Source organism: Notolepis coatsorum, assembly GCF_963971535.1.
Source record: "Notolepis coatsorum genome assembly, chromosome: 4".
Taxonomy (NCBI): domain Eukaryota; kingdom Metazoa; phylum Chordata; class Actinopteri; order Aulopiformes; family Paralepididae; genus Notolepis; species Notolepis coatsorum.
Genome location: NC_140168.1, coordinates 70,021,920 through 70,044,528, shown reverse-complemented (window position 1 = coordinate 70,044,528; position 22,609 = coordinate 70,021,920). Strand labels below are relative to the sequence as shown.

Here is a 22,609-nt window from a genome sequence, read left to right as displayed (position 1 = left end):
GGAACACGAGCGTCTCCACCCCCAACAGCCACTGTCTACCCTGATGGAGCTCTCAGAGTTCCTGAAGTCGGAGATGAGGCACATCCGCCTCCCCAAGCGGGAAGAGCCGAGAGGCAGTGGACGAGACAAGTCCGACCGAACGGGGCGGCCCGTTAGGGTGCTGACCACCGTACATGAAACCAGATCAAAGGAGCACCAAGGGCCCCCGAAAGGCCAACGAGGCTTCTCCCAGAAGAAAGGAGAGAAGAAGACTCCGCCGCCATGCCAGTGCTGCACAGAGGTCCACTGGCTAGACAACTGTCCTGTGTTCAAGGAGAAGACTACAGAGGAAAAGAAACAGTGGATAATAGAGAATAAGCGGTGCTGGAAGTGCGCCCGTGAGCACAGAGCAAAGGACTGCACCCTCAAGGGACCCTGCAGACAGAGCGGGTGCGGGAAGATCCACCTCACGGCCCTCCACGACCTCAACAATAGAGACGACAAGGCTAAGCCTTATGTGGCGGAAGTCCGTGATGAGCCCTCTAGAGAGCTACGCAACTACTACGTGGGCCCCGTGAGGGGCAGCACTCCCCGCATGCTGTTGAAGATTGTGCCGGTGGTCCTGCGGAACCGCGACAAGACTCTGGAGACCTACGCGGTTATTGACGATGGCTCGGAGCGCACGCTGCTGATGCGTGAGGCTGCCATCGCCCTTGGACTCGTGGGCGACGCAGAGGAGCTGGATCTCCTCACCATCCAACCAGGGCGCACCACTATTCAAGGAGAAAGTGTGGCCCTCACCCTCACACCGGCCGGACGGCCGAAGGAAGTCTTCAAAGTGAGCCGCGTATTCACAGCTGCCGGGTTGTGCCTCTCCAGTTACGGCTACCCGATGGAGTCCCTCATGAAGAGGTACCCACATCTCCGTAATCTGGGGATCAACGCTGCAATGGAGGTGAAGCCCACCCTCCTGCTCGGCTCCGATAATGTGAACCTCACTTTACCCAAGCACATCATCCCGGGTCCACCCGGATGTCCCGTCGCCCTGGAGACTCCGCTAGGCTGGACCCTGCAGGGCCCCATCAGTCTAAGAAATCTGAACGCCCGTCAGACCCACTGCCTCTTCATTGGAGCGGGGCACGAAGACGAGGCATTGCTGGAGAATGTTCAGAGGTTATGGCAGCTGGACATTGCTCCATACAAAAACGAGAAGATACACACTCGCTCCAAAGAAGATAAGGCGGCGATGGATCTTCTCCAAGCCAAGACCAAGCGTGTCTGCGTGCGCGGTGTCCTCAGATACGCCACACCGCTCTTGAGAAGAGAGCCCATGCCGACCTTCAAGGTTCCCCCAGGAGTAGCGAAGCCGTGTCTGCTTAGCACTGAAAGAAGACTCAGCAGAGACCCCGAGACGGCTGCCGCCTACGCCACAGAAATGAGCAAGCTCATAGAGTCTGGACTCGTCAGGAGGCTGAAGCCTGAGGAGGCGGAAAGGAGTACAGAGTCATGGTACCTTCCACACCATAACGTTAAGCACAACGGAAAGAACAGAGTGGTCTTTAATTGCAGCTTTCAAGTGCGCCAGCAGAACCTCAACCGCTATCTCCTGCCCGGTCCGACTCTGACCCCTCCTCTCCTCGGAGTCATGGTGCGCTTCCGACGACAGAAGACTGCCATCAGTGGCGACATCAAACGCATGTTCCATCAGGTGTGTTTGCTCGACGAAGATAAGCCACTCATGAGGTTCTTGTGGAGAGAAAACCCAGACGACCCGGAACCGTCCATCTATCAGTGGGAGGTGCTGCCCTTTGGGACGACCTGCAGCCCGTGTTGCGCCACCTACGCCCTGCAGCTTCATGTCGACGACGGCGCCGCACCCCCCGGAGTCTCCGATGCTGTCCACCACAGTTTCTATGTGGACAACTGCCTCCACAGCGTGGAGACCGCGGAAGAGGCCTACAAGCTGGTGCATGACATACGCACCTTCCTGGCCACCGCTGGCTTTGAGGTCCGCCAGTGGGCCACCAACGACCCTGAGGTCGTCCGAGACCTCCCAGACGAAGCGAAGGCTGACAGCAGTGAGACCTGGCTCTCCCAGTCAAGTGAGGACGCCCAGGAAATGACTCTGGGTCTCCTCTGGCGTTTCAAGTCTGACACCCTGTGTTACCGGCAAAAGAAAATCGAAACTCGCCATTACGTAACCAGGAGGTCGATCTACAGTACTCTGGCGAGTCAATATGACCCGTTGGGTTACATCAACCCCTACACGACTCGTGCCAAGGCTCTGGTCAGCGAGCTGTGGACTGAGGCGAAGGGATGGGATGACCCCCTACCAGAGACACTCGGGGCGAAGTGGAAGAAGTGGGAAGAAGAGCTCCCCACCCTCCAACAGATCGAGTTTCCCAGGAGCTACTTTCCCTCGAGCGTCAGTCTGACCGGCAGCCAGCTCTCCCTTCATGTATTCTGTGACGCGTCTGAGAAGGCATATGGTGCAGTAGCGTACCTGCGCGCGATGGAGCCCGACGACACAGTCCACGTCTCCTTCATTCTTGCACGCTCAAGAGTTGCACCCAAGAAGCAGCAATCCATTCCCCGGCTGGAGCTCTGCGCAGCTCTAAGTGGAGCCCAGTTGGGAAAGATGCTGAAGGAAGAGCTGCACCTCCCCCTTCACGCGGTGTCGATGTGGTCTGACTCCACAACAGTCATCCAGTGGATCCAGTCGACTTCGTGCAGATATAAAGTATTCGTAGGAACAAGGGTGACAGAGATCCAAGAGCTTGTGGGGATCAGCTGCTGGCGATACGTTTCGACAGATGTCAACCCGGCGGACGTGATCACCAGAGGTGCGACCCTCGAGGAATTGGCACGTCCCAACCTCTACCACCGTGGACCCGACTACCTACGCAAGCCAGAAAAAGACTGGCCTTCTCCTCCGAACTTGGAGAACGCAGAGGTGGAGGTGGAACTTAAGAAGTCCATCTTCTGCGGCCTCACTGGACTCCAAGACCCTTCAAATACTGACTGTCCCAAGGTTGAGGATTGCCAGACCCTAGAAGAGCTCCAAGTACGTACCTTCCACCACCGGAACCCGGAGACCCGACCCCTCTCAGCGCCGACGACTACGCCGCAGCTGAGATCATGTTGCTGCAGAGGGTGCAGCGGGAGGTCTTCCAGATCGAGATGGCGTGCTTGGGACGGAAGATGGAGCTACCAAGAGACAGCAAGCTGAGGCTACTGGCCCCCGAACTGGACGAGAAAGACCTCATACGTGTCGGAGGCCGCCTACGACGGGCTCAGGGCCTCACTGAGGACAGCAAACACCCCATCCTACTCCCCTCGAAGCATCCGGTAACTAACTTGGTGATTCGTCACTATGACACCAAATTGTATCACCCTGGAGCGGAGCGGCTCTTCGCGGAGCTCAGGAGAAGGTTCTGGATACTTCGCGGCCGGGAGGCTGTGCGGCGTTACCAACGGTCATGCACAGACTGCCAGAAGCTCAGAGCCCAACCCATCATGCCACGAATGGCTGACCTCCCATCCTGCCGCCTCCGTCTCCAAGAAGCGCCCTTCCACAACACGGGCATGGACTGCTTCGGGCCCTTCACCATCAAGGCGGAGATCGGGAGAGCAACTGCTAAGAGATGGGGAATCATCTTCAAGTGCCTCACCACGAGAGCCGTCCATCTCGAGGTGCTGGCTGAAATGACAACAGACAGCTTCCTCCAGTCATTCCGTCGATTTACTGGAAGGAGAGGGCGACCCCATACCTTATGGTCTGATCACGGGACGAATTTCAAGGGAGGAGAAGCTGAACTCATCAAGAGTTACCACCAGATGAGTGAGGAGTTGAGGGACGAGCTGGCCTCCCAACAGGTCACCTTCTCCTACAACCCTCCAAATGCACCCCACTTCGGTGGAACGTGGGAGAGAGAGGTCAAGTCAGTAAAGGCTGCTCTAGCAGCCGCGCTCAGAGGACAGGTTCCGAAGGCAGAGGTCTTCAACACCGTGCTGGTGGAGATTGAAGCCATTCTGAATTCCAAGCCACTGGGGTACGTCAGTAGCGACGCAACCGATCTCGACCCCATAACACCCAACAGCCTTTTGATGGGGCGGCGAGACGCGGCCCTTCCCTTTGCGGTCTACGCCTCCACCGAGATCATCGGCAGAAGACAATGGAGGTATAGTCAGGCTCTAGCCGACCAATTCTGGAAGAGGTTCACCACCGAATATCTCCCATCGCTGCAAGGCCGCCGCAAGTGGATCACTGAAAGAGGCAACCTAGAACCAGGAACCCCAGTCATGATCGTGGATCAGGCACTCCCCCGAGCCCGCTGGCTCACCGGAGGGGTGAAGAGTGTGGTAAAAGGGCAAGACGGAAGAGTCCGCTCTGCTATCGTGGATGTCGGAGGAAGAACATACCACAGACCAGTGGCTCGACTGATCCGACTACCCCCGTACTCTGACTCTGACCAGCCTGAGTGACTACTAGACATTCAGCAGACCTCAGTACTGATTAGCGCCGCAAATCAGGGGGCGGCTGTGCTGAAGGGTCTGCAATTAGGTAAAATTAGACCTAAAATAATCCCCCTTTAAGTTGATATGTGGGAGTTAAGTTATTATTTACCACATAATGTTACACTGTCTGCCTATTGATGCCATCTCAGGTTATATGACGGTGCTGCCATCTAGTGGGCCAGAGGTGGTAGTGTTCCCTCGTATCTGCGTCACTTCCTCTATGAGCTTGTTGACGTTGAACTTGACCGGACACGTTAGAGAGAAACGTACACCCAGCGTTGCTCTTGTTAACGTTATAGTTTGACGGTGACCAAGTATGTAAAGTGGCTTACCAAGCGGACATTATACCACCAAGAGAGAGTGAGTTTTAGTACCCAGCTAATTCGATGTTTAGTAAACGTCTGGGATTAGCATATTACAGCGGACTATAGTATTCCCCATCTATCGTTACCAGTTAGCCGAAGCTAGCTAGCTCGGCGCTAATACCTAAAGTAGCTTCGGCTCATGCTTCGATAGCTGCTCTATACTGGACATATCAGTCGATATATAACACAGACCAGAGAACATTTAGATAGGGTCTGTGTCGCTGTAAAAGGACACAACTAGTCCTAAGAAGTAGCCATAGCAGTAGCCTGTGGTACAGAGGGGACCAGCGTGTCTGCAGCAGCTGTCGGCGTGCGCCGTGCAGCACCACGGAGCGGAGCGAGACACTCGGATCCACCACAGCGGAGCATCTGGTCTGCAGGAGCAGACTGGTGGCGCCTATTGGACCGGGCAGCGTCTTCCCGCCCTCATCACCACGCAGCGGTCTACTACTCCTCATCACAGAACTCATCCGGGTCCTTTTCTCACCCCCAGGATTATTAACTCTCTCCATCTCTCTCATCCTGCAGAGGGAATTGTTCCTCTGACAGTGGTAACCGCGGCAACGTTTGGCCAGAACACTTTAATAGAACTATTTGGGCGCCCATCTAAATTTAGTAATGGTATTTAATTAGGCATTGTGTAACGTGATAACAATATTTTGTATGTATCTTTTTTCCCCTTTTTTGCTTATATAAAAGCATTATGATTCAAACAGTTTCCTCGCTCTTTCTAGTTTAGGTGACTCCATTTTAAGTTATTCACTCAGTTGTGTATTTGGTACAATTAGTTTAAGAGTTAAGGCATCCTACCACACCCCCCTAAGGTGATAATTATATACAGTCCTCTAAGCTCCCGCACAGATGACATGGTTCAATTTACATGATTGATGTTCAAGTCCACGTGCAAGTTCAAGGTTTTATTTGTCACATGCAACATCATACCAGTAAGATGAGCAGTGGAATGTTTCTCCATTGGTTCTTAGAATATGCACACTAAGCAAGGTAAAAAAACAAAAACAATAAAGAACTAGACGGTAGGGCTGGGCGATATGGCCAAAAATTATATCACGATAACTATATGATAATGTTATCATATCACTCAATATCGATAATCATCGATGTTATAAGTATTAATTATCTTTTCTTTTTTTCTTTTAAACAACAGATGTATGTTTATTTTGCAGCAATTCTTTGTCGTTGCCGCCATCTTTAGTGTTACAGCCCCTCACACTCCAGTTCTCAGGGTGCAGCTGGTTTGAAAGCAAAAGTAAACAGGCTTCTCTGCTGGCTGTGGCTCCAGGGGAGTTGAATAGTTCTGACTCTGCTAGTTTATTTTCTATCTTTTGGCGCTTTTTTGGTGGACAAACCACTGCACATGTGCACCGTGACTCGCAACTGAAGACTAGCTCTGCTAGCACACATAGCCTACTGTGTACAGACGGTTTCAAACTGTATTTTAAATTAGAAAGCAAATAAAATAAATGGACAAGAGAAAAATAAATCTCAATTTGGTCAGTATTGTCATTTGGACAAGCAAAGCCATTACTTTAAGTTGCAGGTAAGAAAGACAAGTCTGTCCACTGTCTCTGGTTTTAAAACGCAGGGCTCTACAGTGCGACCATATTGCTTGCATATGCCCCTAGAAATATGTGTGAGCGAAACGGAAAAATCAATTACTTGCACGGTGTGCCAGTGAAGATTACAGCCTCAATCGTGCTTTTTTCTCCGCTGATAATCGTTCAAAAACGACAAGTCCCACATTGCACTCAAGCCAACGGTCCAATCACAGTAGAGTGACGTGACTGGTTTAAAAAAAAAGAAAATGAAATGACCAATCGGAAGCTCTCATTTTCTCTTTTACTTCCTGAGAGTCCGCCATTGCGATATGCGAGCGTTTTCCGAGACACAAGTAACATTAAGTTAACTTATTCTAGTCTTACCAATAGCAATAGATTTGAGAACACCTAGATTTATCGATAGCAATAGTAATATAACGTTAATGCAACAAAACAAATGCCTTGCTTTGTTAATCATAACGCTGAATCCAGTAGCGTATGTCGTGTTGGCTGTAACTGACATGAGAATAGCAACACTGTGTACACATTAAAATTGCGATAATTGATTCTAACATTTTCAAATCGATGCAGTTGAATTTTCCCCTTAGGATCGATGCATTGCAATGTATTGTTACATCCCTACACCAAAGTAACTGGCCCACTGTGTATGTGTGTACAGCTAACTTGGCTAGCGTTATCAACAGCAGAGGTGGGCAATAGGGTCCAGCTGCAGCGCCGGACGGCCGGAGTGCAAGCGGTGTGACGTAATTGGCAGAATCGACTGTCAAGCAATGGTCTACCTGACACGCAAACTCATAAACAATGTTTCTGTACTGGAGGTGTACAGTATTTCAATAGGCAACCCTGAAAGGATTATTTTTCTAGAAGAGCAACACTAGCCAAAGCATAGTCATTGTATGCATAAAAGGGGCAAAAGCTAAAGTTAAGTGACTGTTACTTTTGTAGCAGTAGTTTGATTTGATAGTTTATTTGATAGGGACAGCACATGTTAATGAACATCAAGTACAAAATACAAAATGTAAACATGCAAGGTTGTAGCAAGAGCTAATTTACACCAGGAGACAGCAAAACTCTTTCAATAAATAAATAGCCCTCTACTGATGGCCCTGGTGGTAATGCCAGTGTCTCCTTTTTGTTCAATGTCACTGCCTTTCTTATTAGGCCTAGTTGTTGGCTACAACTTTGCCACAGTAGGCATTAATCACTTAATAGTTCAAATGTCTGTGTCCCATTCCCATTTGCACACGCCAATACACACACACGCACACAGTGGGCCAGTTATTTTGGTGGTATGTGCTATTGCACAGATGTGTGTCTTGTTCCCGTTTGCACATGCACGCACAGTACAAATATACATTTATTTAAAAAAAATAAAAATAAACTCTGTTACTTGAAATATTTTCACTGTGCTCCTAAATATTTTTGGGTGCTCCTAAATTTCTTTGTGTGCTCCTACATTTTTTCATTTAGGAGCACATGTGCTCCTTGGGAAAAAGGTTAGCGTAGAGCCCTGAAACGGCCCTGTTGCAGGTCACAACATTAGAATATTTTTATTTTGATATTTTTTTTATCGATCGATATCGATTATTAAAATATATCGTGATAATTATCGTTATCATTTTATCGCCCAGCCCTACTAGACGTATATAGAATTATATGAATGCAAAATCATATTATATATATATACCATACTTTTCGCACTATAAGCCGCACCTGAATATAAGCCGCAGCAGCTAAATTGAATGATGTGTACATATATAAGCCGCACTGGACTATAAGCCGCAGGTGTTTTAATGTTGAATTACCATATGTAATTAGCATTGGGACACAATACTGTCGGACAAATAACAAGAATTAACTCATTTACAAGTTGTACAAGTTGAGACACCTCCTTCATTTGTACCGCAATTTGTTGTATTAAGTTTAGCAAATAAGGGAACAGATAAATAACATTTCAATGCAGTCAAAAAAGCAATATTTTGATTTTTACATTTTCGGGTTTGGTCACGTCGAGTCACATATAAGCCGCACCGTTATATAAGCCGCAGGGTCGAAAAATGGGGGGAAAAGCCGCGGCTTATAGTCCGAAAAGTACGGTATGTACACAGGGTTTCCCATTAATGACCTCGCCACAGTCACTGCTGGTGTGGATACCACCGTCATCGGATTATACCACCACTGCTGCCCCCGACCCAGTTGAAGTGAAAATGGCTCTGATCAACGCGAATCACATCTCCAACAAAACCTTCGTCTTAAATGACTTTGTGACCAAAAACGGACTGCATTTTTTGATGGTGACTGAAACATGGGCTACCCCTGGTGAGTTCACTCATCTCGTGGAAATGTGTCCCAGTGACTGTAACTTTTTTAGCACACCCAGATCATCAGGAAAAGGAGGTGGTCTAGTTTTGGTATATAAAAACTCCTTTAACTGCCGTGTTGTGAACTGTGCACAATTTTCCAGCTTTAAAGTTCAGTTGACCATGGTTGCCTTGGACAAACCTCTCCTAATCGCCCTCGTTTATCGGCCCCCTAGCAGCAAGGACTTTATATCCCAATTTTCCGAGTTTCTGTCAAATACCATGTCCATCCATGACAGAATCCTGATCTTGGTGACTTTAATATTCATGTGTGCTGCCCATCCAAGCCTATGGTGTCTGATTTCATGGAACTGATCCACTCATTCGAACTCACTCTGCTTACTACCACCGCCACCCACAAGCTAGGCCATAAACTTGACTTAGTTTTAACCCATGATTTCTCAGTGTCAAATATGAATATTGATGAAAATGCATGCTCCTCTGATCACTATGCTGTAATGTTCACCTCCTCTCTCTCTCTCTCCCCCCAGGCAAATCCCCCTCCCCTGGGCGTCCCTCCCGCAGCATTAACCCCTTAACAACCAGTAAGTTTTCCTCCGCCTTCCTAGCTGCCCCTAACATCTGTACTATTGAAGCCTCTCCCTCTCACCTTAACATAGATGAACTCACATCCCTGTTTAATTCCACCTGCCTCTACATTCTGGACTCAGTAGCCCCCCTTAGACTAAAAAAACAAACAAAGTCTAAAGGCCAGCCGTGGCTAAATGACACCACCAGAGCCCAGAGGAGAGAGTACAGGAGAGCAGAGCGTAAGTGGAAAAATGATAGACTCCATGTCTCTCTCTCGCTTAGAGACACTCGTATCAGATATCAGTTAGCAGTTAAAGCAGCGAGAGCCGCATACTTCTCAGACCTCATCCGTAACTCTCAAAACCCCAGGGCCCTCATTCATCAACGTTGCGTACGCACAGATATGTGCTTAACCCGTGCGTACGACCATTTCTAAGCAAAGTGTGGGATTTATCAATTTGAACGTGAACTTGACTTTGTGCTTATGTCTACGCATAGCCCAGAGCATGCGTAGCTGACGCCCTGTGGTAGAATATGGGGACTGCAGACGGACGGCATAGCTCTCATCAGTTACATGCATTAGTTTCAACGCGGAAATAAGCTTGACTGACGTGTTCTGTATGACCCCCGTAATTCATTATAGTTCATTGTGAAATAGCGATATTAGTGTAATTATTGTCAAACCCTAAATAGCATGTGGAATAGGTCTTTCTCTCCGAATGAATGCAGGTTTATATATAGCGTTATCGGGTGCACTGCCTGCGCTCGCAGGAACTGTTTCCAGAGATAGCATCAGATAGGGATGAATGAATGAATGAGGGGCAGTCTAATTGCAGAGAGAACATAATATTAACTAGAGTCCACTACCCGAGACACCCCCTTCATTTGTACCACAATTTGGGACCCAAATTGGAGCTATAAGCTTAAAAGCTTTTCCGTGCTTATTTGAGAAGGTCCAGCTGCAGAGCCGGAGAGACAGACAGCAGAGAGACAGACAGATAGACACTGTTTCACTGTGTGTGTGTGTGTGTGTGTGTGACCACTAGTAGAGACCCCCCCCTCTGGACCACCTCCTAGTAGTGACCCCCCCCCCTCTGGACCACCTCCTAGTAGAGACTCACCCCCCCCCCTCTGGACCACCTCCTAGTAGAGACCCCCCCCCCCCCCCTGGACCACCTCCTAGTAGAGACTGTACGACCGGGGCTGCGATGAGGAGGGGGAATTGCAACCACCGCAAGCAAAACTTAATCCTTTCACTGCAGTACACAGCTGTAACCAGAAAAGTCAAGTCATTAATCCTCATCTTCGTCTTCTTCCTAGAGAAGTCTCTACTAGGAGGTGGTCCAGGGGGGGGGGGGCGGTCTCTACTAGGAGCTGGTCAAGAGGGGGGGGGGGGGGGGGGGGGGGCGCTGAGTCTCTACTAGGAGACTAGTAGACGCACGCACGCACGCACACACACACACACACACACGCATTCACACACACACACACTGTGGAACAGTGTCTGTCTGTCTGTCTGTCTGTCTGTCTGTCTCTCTGCTGTCTGTCTCTCTGCTGTCTCTCTCAAAATAGTATAAGTGCTATCTTGGCCCTGAGAGTTGCTCTCCGGCGCTGCAGCTGGACCCTTCTCAAATCAGCACGAAAAAAGCTATAAGCTTATAAAACGATTTAATATGCTAAACTTCGTTTTAAATTCTTTAATTCACATTTGTTTATTTCATAAAGATTTTCCCGACATAATGCTACCTGCCCCGACCAGATCCGTGACTCTGTTGCGATACAGATGAATTATCTACTCAGAAAGCTTATAAAACGATTTAATATGCTAAACTTCGTTTTTAAATTCTTTAATTCACATTTGTTTATTTCATAAAGATTTTCCCGACATAATGCTACCTGCCCCGACCAGATCTGTGACTCTGTTGCGATACAGATGAATTATCTACTCAGAATAGTATTATAAAGTGGCTATCTTTTATGCTGTAGATCAGGGGTTCCCAAACTTTTCAGGCCGGGGCCCAGAAAATAAGGCGTCAGAGAGCCGCGGCCCAATGCACATCGTCTGGCTTTTTTTTTTTTTTTTTTTGCCAGGCGACCGATTTTTTAAGCCAAATATCACTTCAATCCTATTAAGTTAGTTCAAGTTAGTTATTCATTTATATGTGCTATTTATGAGAGGGCTAACTTGTTGCAAAATAATAATGATAATAATAATAGCCTCATTAAAATACTATTGTTGCTTCGGTTGTTTTCAGCGTTTTATGTGCATAATCTGTTATTTAGTTTGAAATGTTCGTTGAAATAAGTAGATTTTTCGTTTTTGTTTATTTATTAAGTTAATATAAAACCATATAGTCACATTTTAGAATACAATAGAATAGAATTTTAGAATACAACTAGAAACACTGTCCTGGCCTGCTTCTAAGTTCAGTGGCCTGACAAAAAAAATAAAATAAAAAAATAAAAAATAAAAAATAAAAAAAATGTTTTTTTTTGTTTTTTTTTTATTTTTTTTAAATCATCTCGCGGCCCACCCGTGGCTGCTCGCGGCCCACCTTTGGGTCGCGACCCCGACTTTGGGAACCACTGCTGTAGATCACTGCTGGTATGTGCGTGCAGAACCTTTATTTCAGCGGGGACTGTAGTATTTATTTGACGTTACTGTACAATATGTGTGTATTAAAAGACGGAGCTGTCTTTTATTGTAATATAATAATTATTAATATTAAAAATAAATGAAGAAAGGCATTCTTATTCCAGCATGCATTAATGACACCAATGGGCAACGGCAAAACAGTGGTTAATGGTCTTTATTAGTGTTTGCGGTGTCCAGGCAGCAATGGTCTTTTAGGAAGTTAATAGATATAATATCCGACATCACCATGTACAACACGCTTCCCTCGGCTTAGTCCACTTTTCCACATTTCATGGGGGTGTTCCATTACCGTATATGGTTAATCGGGGCGGTTCTGGTATGCAAATACTTAAAACAGTGCACGGGCTCCAGCTTAGGAGAAAGGTGATATTTATCAAGACAACTGTGCGTAGGACCTGTGTACGCACGTGTGATAAATCCGTTTTTTTTGAGCATGCACACATTCTAAATTCTGTGCTTACGTATGAAAATAGAATACTTTCTAAGAAAAATTGATAAATGAGGGCCCAGGACCCTCTTTGCCACCATTAACTCTTTCATCAGCCCCCCCCCTAGAACTAGTCTGGATGTGTCTCCAACCAAATGTGAGGAATTCTTAAAATTCTTCATAAACAAAGTTGAGTTAATTAGAAACAACATCACACCCACCTACACGTAGTTTAGATGTCTCGCCGCCCTGTTCATCCACCCTGGCCTGTTTTCAACCCATCACCCTCTCTACTCTCACAGATATAGTCTCAGCCATGAAACCAACCACCTCCCCCCTTGACATAGTTCCCTCTGTTCTTCTCAAAGAAGTATTTCCCACAACTGTCCCCATCATCCTCTCTATCATAAACACCTCCCTAGCCACTGGTACCGTTCCAACCTGCTTCAAACATGCAGCGGTCCAGCCCTTTCTGAAAAAACCCAACCTAGACTCCACCCAGCTCAATAACTACAGGCCAATCTCCAAGCTCCCATTCCTATCAAAGGTCCTTGAAAAGGCTATTCTCTCTCAGCTGTCTCCCAAACTGCACTTGAATAACATCCTGGACACATTTCAGTCAGGTTTCAGAGCCAACCACAGCACAGAATCTGCCCTGCTTAAGGTCACCAATGACCTGCTCCTCACTACCGACAACCGGGACTGTGCTGTCCTTATGCTCTTAGACCTCAGTGCAGCTTTCGATACAATAGACCATGTTATCCTCATCGACCGAGACCAGGCAGTTGGTGTCAGTGGCACAGCCCTATCATGGTTCACCTCCTACCTCAGTGATAGAAGCTTCTCCGTTAATATCGGAAACTGCTCCTCCCCCTCTGCCTCTCTCTTGCGGGGTTCCACAAGGCTCCATCTTTGGCCCTATCCTATTCTCCCTATACATGCTGCCCCTTGGTCTGATCATTAAAAAACACAACATCCCATTTTTATGCTGATGACACTCAGGTCTATCTCCCCATGAAACCCAACAATACAAACAATCTTGACAGTCTTCGTTCCTGCCTAGACAACATCAAATGCTGGATGGCACACAATTTTCTACAGCTCAATCAGTCAAAGTGTGAAATCCTCCTTTTCGGCCCTCTGAACCAAACCAGTGTCATTGCCAGCAGCCTGGGTAACCTGTCTCCCCTAGTCAAGCCCTTTGTAAAAAACCTGGGCGTGCTCTTTGACCCCAAGTTTTCCTTCAATAGGCAGGTAAACTCGGTGGTGAAGGGGTGCTTTTTCCAGCTCCGGTCCATAGCCAAGATCAAGGCCATTCTCTCCCCCTCAGACATGGAAAGAGTAATTCACGCCTTCATATCCTCACGCCTAGACTACTGTAACTCCCTGTACCTGGGGCTAAATAAATCCACCATAGCCTATCTACAACTCTCCCAAAACGCTGCCGCTAGACTGCTCACAGGTACCCGGAAGAGAGCCCACATCACCCCTGTACTTGCCTCCCTCCACTGGCTCCCGGTGCGCTTTAGGCTGCGGTTAGACTTTCGTTTCATTTTCTGGTGAGTTTCGCCGCAACGTATGAGAGGTGGGTCACACTTTCGTTTTGTCACCTGAGCACAGTGATGTAGTACACTGCCAAAGCAGTAGATGGCAGTAGGTGGCGAACATGAAGGCAATTCTCAACCAATCAGAACTTGAATGTGCCAATACACTTCCTGCAAAGAAAATGTCAACAAGGCGGGCGCCACCATCTTTGCCTATTTACCCAATGCAGCACTTCTTTTTCAGCAAAGTGTAATAAAAGTGCAATAAACAAAACGGATACATTCACTGTGTTCTGCTCTCTCATTTGTTGATGAAACAAAACTAACATCAACACAAGTGACCACCAAGAGCGGATAGTTTAGTCTCAAAAAAGATCGGTGACTTTGTTAGCTACATTGTTAGCTGCATGCTAACGTGAATGGAAGATGCCATTATAACAGTATAGCATTGTGGCTAGAAGCTAACGTTAGCTCACGCTAGTTAGCCAGCACCAAACTGATGATATCGGGAGCTATCAGTAGCTAGATAACATTAGAGACAACGCTGTGTGTATTAAACAAAGGTGAATAGATGACTGGGCCATTTTGTTTAATGCTTGTTAAGATTGAAAGAGGAGCTTTGAGCTAACAGGGTCTGATAGCTAACGCTAGCTCATGTTAGCCAGTGGCAGTGCTCGTGCAATCGGTAATGCTAGCAGAATGAATGGATGTAAACTTTATTTAACATATTGCATAATGGGTACAATACAATACGGCTCAATACAAACAATTGTTAAGGGAATGCAGACTGTTGTAGCTTGGACTGGGGTCCTTATAACAATAACTTGACAACACATGGTAGCTGCAGCTATTTGGGACAGCTCTGTCCCAAACACACACCCACACCCACACACACACACACTCTGTTGTCACCGGAAGGGGCACGCAGATGGTATCTACTGCGCATGGGCGTTTTCGCAACAACGGCTCCGTGCAGATTACACGTCTGTCGGCAAGTTTTGGCGCTACTCCAAAACGGAAAACACAATTTAGCGTTTTCAGTAGGGCCACAACGTATCTGCCAAAAAACGCATTTCTGTGTAAAAGGTACAGCAAACGTATTCAAAAACGTATAAAAACTAGCACAAAAACAGTGTGTAACAAGGGCCTTAGAATAGACTTCAAGGTCCTTTTATTGGTTTATAAAGCCCTAAATGGTAAGGCCCCTGCTTACCTAGCAGACCTCCTCACCCCCTATACCAACGCCAGGGCCCTCAGATCGGCTGATAAGGGTCTCCTAACCACCCGTAGGTCTAACTTCAAGTCTAGGGGGGGACGTGCTTTTGCGGTCGCAGCCCCTGACCTCTGGAACAGCATCCCCATGTCCATTAAATCTGCCCCCTCCATCAAGTCTTTTAAATCAAAACTCAAAACCCACCTATATCGCCTGGCCTTCCCTGACTCACTTTGACTCTTGCCGTACTTGTTGACGTGTTGTTCTGTTTTTCCTTTGTTTATCCGTTGATTTTTATTTTTTTTTCATTTTATTTTATACTTTTCTTTGTACTTACTGTAGCTTAGCTATGTGAAGCACTTTGGTTGACAAGCGTCATGTTTAAACGTGCTATATAAATAAATTTGATTGATTGATTGACAGTCTAATTAGTCCCGCCACAGTTGTATAATGAACAAAAAAAATTAATAAAAAAAAAAAAAAAAATTATATCTTTTTTGCAATTTTTTAAATATAAAGTTTGGCAATAGGGATGTATCAGTAGTATTGGCAGTGGTAGTAGTCGTAATAGTAATACACTATATATTTTTATTTTCTAAAAAATAAACTAGTTCAACACAGGTAACTACTTTTGCTTCATTTCTTTGATGGCTCAAATGTATGCTCTAGTCCAGTGGTTCCCAAACCTCTCCTCGAGACACCCCAGCCGTTCCATGTATTTGTTAAATTCCACCACCAGCACACCTGATTCAACTAATAAATGGCTAGTTAAGTTGAATCAGGTGTGCTGTGGTTGTGGAATTTAACAAATACATTGAACGGCTGGGGTGCTTCGAGGAGAGGATTGGGAAGCACTACTCTAGTCGATTTTGTGTTTTGAGCACAAAGTTCATCATAGATCTAGCCTCTTATTTTGCTCTCAAAGTGGACCAGATTGATGCATTTAACGTTAAAATGTACAAAAATAAATAAAAACGGGGGGGGGGGGGGGGGGGGGGTTGGAGGGTTGGAGGTTCACCCCCCATAGTCTCTGAAAATCCTGTGGGAAACACTCATAATGAATAGTCAATCGTTTCATAATTCCTTGCGTACGGTCACACCGACATTATCATTCTAAAATGCAGCTCCTAGTCATGATGTCCAGTCAAAAGTAATATTTTGTCTTTTCAGGAAAACCGTCAATAGACTGTGACAGCCCTGATTTCGTCCCCTCAATATTTCCCCATGATCGAGGCACAGACGAGAAACGTGAACGCCTACAAGCAAGGTAACATTATGTAACTAGCATTAGCTAGCAACCCAGTCAGCTGTCCGACTGGATACTCTTGTAATGTTAACTTGCAATAACTATTTATTGTGTACAGATTATTGAAATCTCAATTGACCTCTACTGTGGTTTCAGATATGCAAGAAGGAGAAGACGCAGTGAAGCAAAGTCTAACAGCAGTTCTGTCTCCAATGCAAGTTGTGGTACCGAGGTTGATGTTCCCCCTGACGCCTCTGGTACACAAACCCTTTCTTGATCTATAACTTTTAAACATCATCCTTTCTTTGGGTGTGTGATATTGTGTGCTTGTGCAAGCATGCAGTATGTCACCTATAATCCATACATAATGTCACTTTTTTACCCCTTACTGCATGAATAGGCGGAGCGTCGCATCCTTTTCCAAGTATGTAAAGTCTAGTAAAGGCAAAAACATGACATTTCATAATTGGAGAGGGCTCTGTATGTTTTCTATTATGTGTAAACAAGTTATTATTCAATCTATGAAATGTTTGCTTATGCTGTGTTGCAGATGAAAATAATGAAGTTGTTCCAAAGAAGGATGTATTTTGTGGATCATTGTGCTGGAAGGTCTATTGTTATCCCAGCCTGACATCCCTGGGAGGGGGTTGGATTATTCCTTTTTTAAATGTCTTTAAAAGAAACTATATTTCAGTCTAGGCATGGGATCTATTTCATGCCAATGGGGTGTAACTGAAATAGACCCCATGCCTAAACTGAAATAATGGCAGGTGATCTTTTTTTTTTATTATTTGTTTTGCATCTACAAGCCCTGGAGGACCTTTTAAAATAGACGGCATCATGAACACCATACTTACCAAGACATTAAAAAATAATGATAATCCGCCCCCTCCCAAGGAGGTCAGGCTGAGATCAAAATGGACCTTCCAGCTCCATGATGAACAAAATACATCCAAATCAACAAAGAAGCGGTTACTGACAACAAAACCAATGTTCTAAACTGGCCATCTCAATCTCCAGACCTAATTCCATTTTTTTATGATGACTGCCTAATAAGATAAGATATTCTTTTATTGATCCCCTTGGGGAAATTCAGGCATCATAGCAGCATGGGGCAGGGGGGAGGAGAGGTACAGGTAGTAAAAAGCAGTGTAAACAATATAACGAATCAATATGCTTAACATAACATAATTAACTCTGGACATGTACATAATGGTCAACAAGGTGCGATATGAGGGTATGTATGTCTTCAGTTATATTTGCCATACAATAATAGTTACAATCTATAATCTAAATGTAATCTAATATATAATCTAAAAATGCTAAATGCTAAATATATGATCTGATGAAGTATACAGTATTCACATAAGGAGCGGTATGCATAGGGTAGTATATTGTCCTTTTAGGTTCCTCGTAGTTGGATGTCTGGCAGCAGTCCCTGCCCCCCACAAAAAAAACTCTGCCTTTTGATTGGCTCTAACACGTGCATTCTGCAAAGACCAGCCCCGATCTGCCTCTGATTGGCTCTGATCATCACCCTGAAATTTGTATTCGCTAAATGACGGGCTAAACAAAATAGCCATGTGAGCATCAACTTTCCGAATTGAAACGATAAATAAGCACAGCGTCTCATACTGGTTTCATAATACAACGTTTCCGAATGGACGTTTGGATTAAACACGGGTATGTTATGCACGTTAATTAAGCGTAACGTTAGAGCGCAGCTAACGTTAAGATAGCAGGAGCCGTTGGCCAACAAAGTTGTTTCAACAAATGTATTTACAAAATGGATTATCATTCAAACGTTATTGAAGCCTCCCGTGACCAGTAAGTAGGTACTACTACTAGGGATGCTCGATATTGGGTTTTTTACCGATACCGATATACCGATATTGTCCAACTCTTAATTTCCGATACCGATATCAACCAATACCGATATATGCAGGGTTTCCCCCCTCAAAAAACTGAATAATTTCAGGTAATTAACATTGCATATCTCTTGTTGTGGAATTAACACAACATTATGCATACTTTTGATAATAAATAAAATCAGAATTTGTTCTTACTTGCTTGCCTGGGTAAATAAAGGTTATAGAAATGTAAAAAAATGAGTAAAGATTTTTTTTAAACCAATACTGATATTTTCCTAATATCAAAATTTGTTTTGGTTAACTTTCTTTATTACAGGAAAAGCAATGAGTTAAACATTACAGTTGCACATGTTATACATTTTCCATTTTCCCCCTTTTCTTTTCCCTCCCGTCATTCCCCCCTCCCCTCCCACATTCCCTCCCCGTCCCGCCCCCGGAGGTAACCAATAAGCACATATGCAATATGCATACATGGGTAGATGGAAAGATTATTTGGTATAGATGTTTCTGGGAAAGAAAAACAGTAATGAGATCATTATACATTTTGTCTCTGCCCCCTCCTATAGTATCCTTCCTACTAATATTTGGGCACGTCGATTATCTGCTATAATTAACATTATACTGTAATCATTCTTTTTTACAGAAAAATTATTATTTGAACATTTCAGTTGTAACCATTGTACATTTTCCTTTTTTTTCTTTTTTTTTTTCTTCCTCCCCTCTTTCCTTTCCCTCTCCCTCCCTCCTCCCCCCCCTCATACCCACCCCATCCCACCCCCGGAGGTTGACATCAAACACATCTGCAGTATGCACAAATAACAGTAACCAATAGGAATAAAATAATAATAAAAGATATGAAAATGCAGTTAGAGGTGTAAAGCTCTATCTTTTCTCAGTCTCTTCATTGATAGTCAGGGTATCGATGTGTTGCAGAAATGGTTGCCAGGTCGCATGGAATGTTTCAAGAGAGCCCTTTAGGGAGAATCTGATTCGTTCAAGCCTAATGCAATGTAGTATCTCATGTATCCATCTGTTGTGAGTGGGTGGAGAAGGGTGTATCCATTTAAAGAGAATGAGTCTCCTAGCGAGGAGGGTAGTGGACACCACAACTAGTTTTGCAGCCCTAGACGTGATTGTAGGGGTATTCGGGATTCCGAAAAGGGCAGTGAGTGGATCTGGGTCTAACGTCACACCCAGGACCTTACTCAGTGTATCAAATATTGCAGTCCAAAACTCTGTGAGTTTAGGGCACGTCCAGAACATGTGCATATAATCGTGGGTCAATCCTCAAGTCTGGAGGACGGCCAGGGAATTGTGGGAATTGGTTCTGAACAAAATGCCTGATCTGAAAGAAACGGAAAAGGTGGGAGTTTGGAAGACCAAATTTCTTTGATAATTCTGCAAATGAGGAGAACACACCTCCGGAGTAGAGGTCATTAATTGTTAGCAATCCTTTGTTTGCCCAGATTCTGAATACAGGATCGGAGCAGGACGGTAGGAATAGGTGATTACGAGAGATTGGAGCTAGCCCCGACGGAGCGTGTAGGCCGAATTCTTTCCTAAGCTGATTCCAGATTTTCAAAGTATCAGTTACGATTTGGTTCCGAGCCACTTGTTTAATAGGGATTGAAATGGGCAGTTGGGATGTTGCCACAGACCAGAGTGAGTATTTCAAAGAGGAGATTTCCATCCGAGCCCATTGGGGCCGTTCTTCTTCCTCCCTTTTGGTCTTCCAGTAAAGGAGTTTGTTTATATTACATGCCCAGTAGTAATAGCGAGGATTAGGCAAAGCCAAACCCCCTTCTGATTTGGGAAGTTGCATGACTGTCCTCTTAATACGTGCTCTTTTGTTACCCCACAGGAATGAACTTATAAGTTGATCAATCGAGGAGAAAAAAGCTTTATTAATGAATCTATATCAGAGGTTCAGTGGGTTGGCTCGCCATCTTGCATCATCCGGCACACCGCCTCGTCCCCGCGTGGGCACACGTGGTGATGGGTGGTCTGGACTCCTGGAACTGCTCCCAGGGTGGAACGGGGTGCTAGAAAAAACTGGCCTGCAAAACCGCAGGCTACAGCTACTTTACTGCAACGCTTCTTCGGTTTTGCAACTGGGGGAATCTTTTATAACTGTTTGATAACTGGTTTTATCATGCTATTTCATCTCGTTATCCAGCTCTGTTCAACTGCGTGTTGAATCTCTGTGGATTGTGTCTGCATCTGCGCAGTAGCAAGACTCGCGCGCCGTAAAGCAAAACGTGGCTGTCGTGATATCTATCTCACTCACGTCATCTCACGTCATGACGCAAATTAAAGGGCAATGCTGTAATTCAAAGGGACTTGGTATCCAATAATATTAACTACCTATGTTCTTACATAATAGCATTAACTATTTATGTTCCTATAACTTAAATAGTTATGAATCTGAAACCTGGGTTACATCCTCCCCTTCTATCCTAATGCACGTCCCTGTGCATATTATCCCAGGACTACATTATCACAATCCTATGGGGTTCTGGGGAGTCGGAGTCATCTAAAGCAGGGGTTCCCAACCTTTTTTCCCCCAGGGACCCCCAAACATCTCTGATGAAATTCCTGGACCCCCCTCCTAATAAAATACCATAAAATACTTTTTTTTTGTCATTTTAATACTTTTTTTTGTCATTTTAATAACAAACTGCTTATACACAGGCATATGCATCATAATTATACCCACTATGCTTCTTTGACTTGTGCCTTCAATCAACAAATCTCATCTTGCACCATATGTATTTCAAAATGTTGGCCAATATTCAAATCCTGTATTCATCCTCTCAAATCAGGCCCTAATGGTGAACGGTTTGCATTTATGTTGAATGAAGTAAGAATCCACTGCAGTAAAAATATCCTCACCTCGAGTGGTGGTAGTAAGGTTGACTGACATGAGAATGTCCTGCTTCAGATCCTCATTTTCGATATACTGCACATAAACGATGAGCACAGCCTCGTCTGCGACAGTTGTAGTTTCATCAAGTTGTATGGCAAATGGACCCTTTCTAAGCTTTTCTGACAGCTGCTGCCGCAATCACTTGACATCTTATCAATTCGGTCTTTCACTACATTGTTTGAGAGTGGTACTGATTTTAGTTTATCCGCCACCTGTGGGCCACACAGTTTCTAAACCATTTTGATGCAGGCTGGTTTGATGAGCTGCTCGCCAATATTGTGCGGTTTCTTTGCTTTTGCAATTAAAAGCGAACACTCAAAGGAGGCTTCGGTAGCCTTCTGTAAATCACTGCCACCCCTGCTCCACGCTACTCTAACATCAACAGGCGTGTTCGCCTTGAGAGACTGTTCTTTCCTCCGAAAAAAGTCTGGATCCTTCCCAACGGTTTCTGGGTGCTTAGACGCCTGATGCTGGGCTTCAGGCTCGAGTTTGGCAACTTTTCTCCACAAATCACACACTCAGGTCGTTTGTCTGGTCCCTCAGTGAAGCCCATGGTGATGTAATTTTCGCGATTGCTGTAGGTCCTAACTTTTTTTGCAGATGAGCTGCCGTCATCTCTTTTTCGTTTGTCACACATTTTCGCCTCTGGCGGCTGACTGCAGACGAGCCGAGAAAGTTAACTAGCGTGCTAGGCTAGCTACGGAAAGTGATACAGTCAACTGATTCGCGTTTTAGCGGCTACCCGGTAGCCTACTGTTAACGTTCAAAAATCATGTCTAGATGTTTATTTATTTATCTTTATTTTTTATTGTAGTGGAGAGACTATTCATGCTTCTGATGATAAAAATATGCTAATTAAATATTTCTCTGAGAGAAAAAAAAAAAAAAAAAAGGACCTCAAATCATCTGGTCTGGCGGACCCCCTGCGCCCCCTGGCGGACCCCCAGGGGGTCCGCGGACCCCAGGTTGGGAATCACTGATCTAAAGAGTCTTTGATTACTGAGCTTAGACTCTGGAATAGTGACTGGATTATCGTTACTAGTGGGTTTCCTAGTCGGGATAAGTCAGGACTTTTGGAGGTTCTCTATGTCTTGTCGACCTTCTTGGGGGTTCATCTCTGACATCTCTTTCTTTCCTTTTTCCACATCGTCTTGGACATTCTCCTGTCCATCTCTCACATCTCTTTCCTCTTCTCTTTCCACATTGTCTTGGACATTCTCCTGTCCATCTGGCTCGGTTTCTGGTTCATTCATGTTAGTATTGTTCTCCTCTGAACTCATAACTGGTAAGGTCTTTTCAGGTAGGTTGTTCTCTTCCTGATCCATGTCAGGCAAGTAATTTTCCAGATCCGCTGTATCTGGGTCAGGTAAACTGCCTTCAGTAGGTCTCACTGCGG

The 22,609-nt window shown here is 45.4% G+C and overlaps 1 protein-coding gene across 1 annotated transcript in view; it reads left to right on the top strand.

The window, feature by feature from the left end:
• Positions 1–22,609, top strand: part of LOC311226549 (uncharacterized protein) — a gene marked incomplete at its 5' end in the record, with an annotated part of 109,156 nt that overhangs the window by 61,812 nt on the left and 24,735 nt on the right. The window contains 3 exons of the mRNA XM_084311969.1: positions 9,291–9,344; positions 16,341–16,437; positions 16,573–16,673. Of these exons, the coding sequence (XP_084168095.1) occupies positions 9,291–9,344; positions 16,341–16,437; positions 16,573–16,673 (252 nt within the window). The remainder of the gene's footprint in view (positions 1–9,290; positions 9,345–16,340; positions 16,438–16,572; positions 16,674–22,609) is intronic.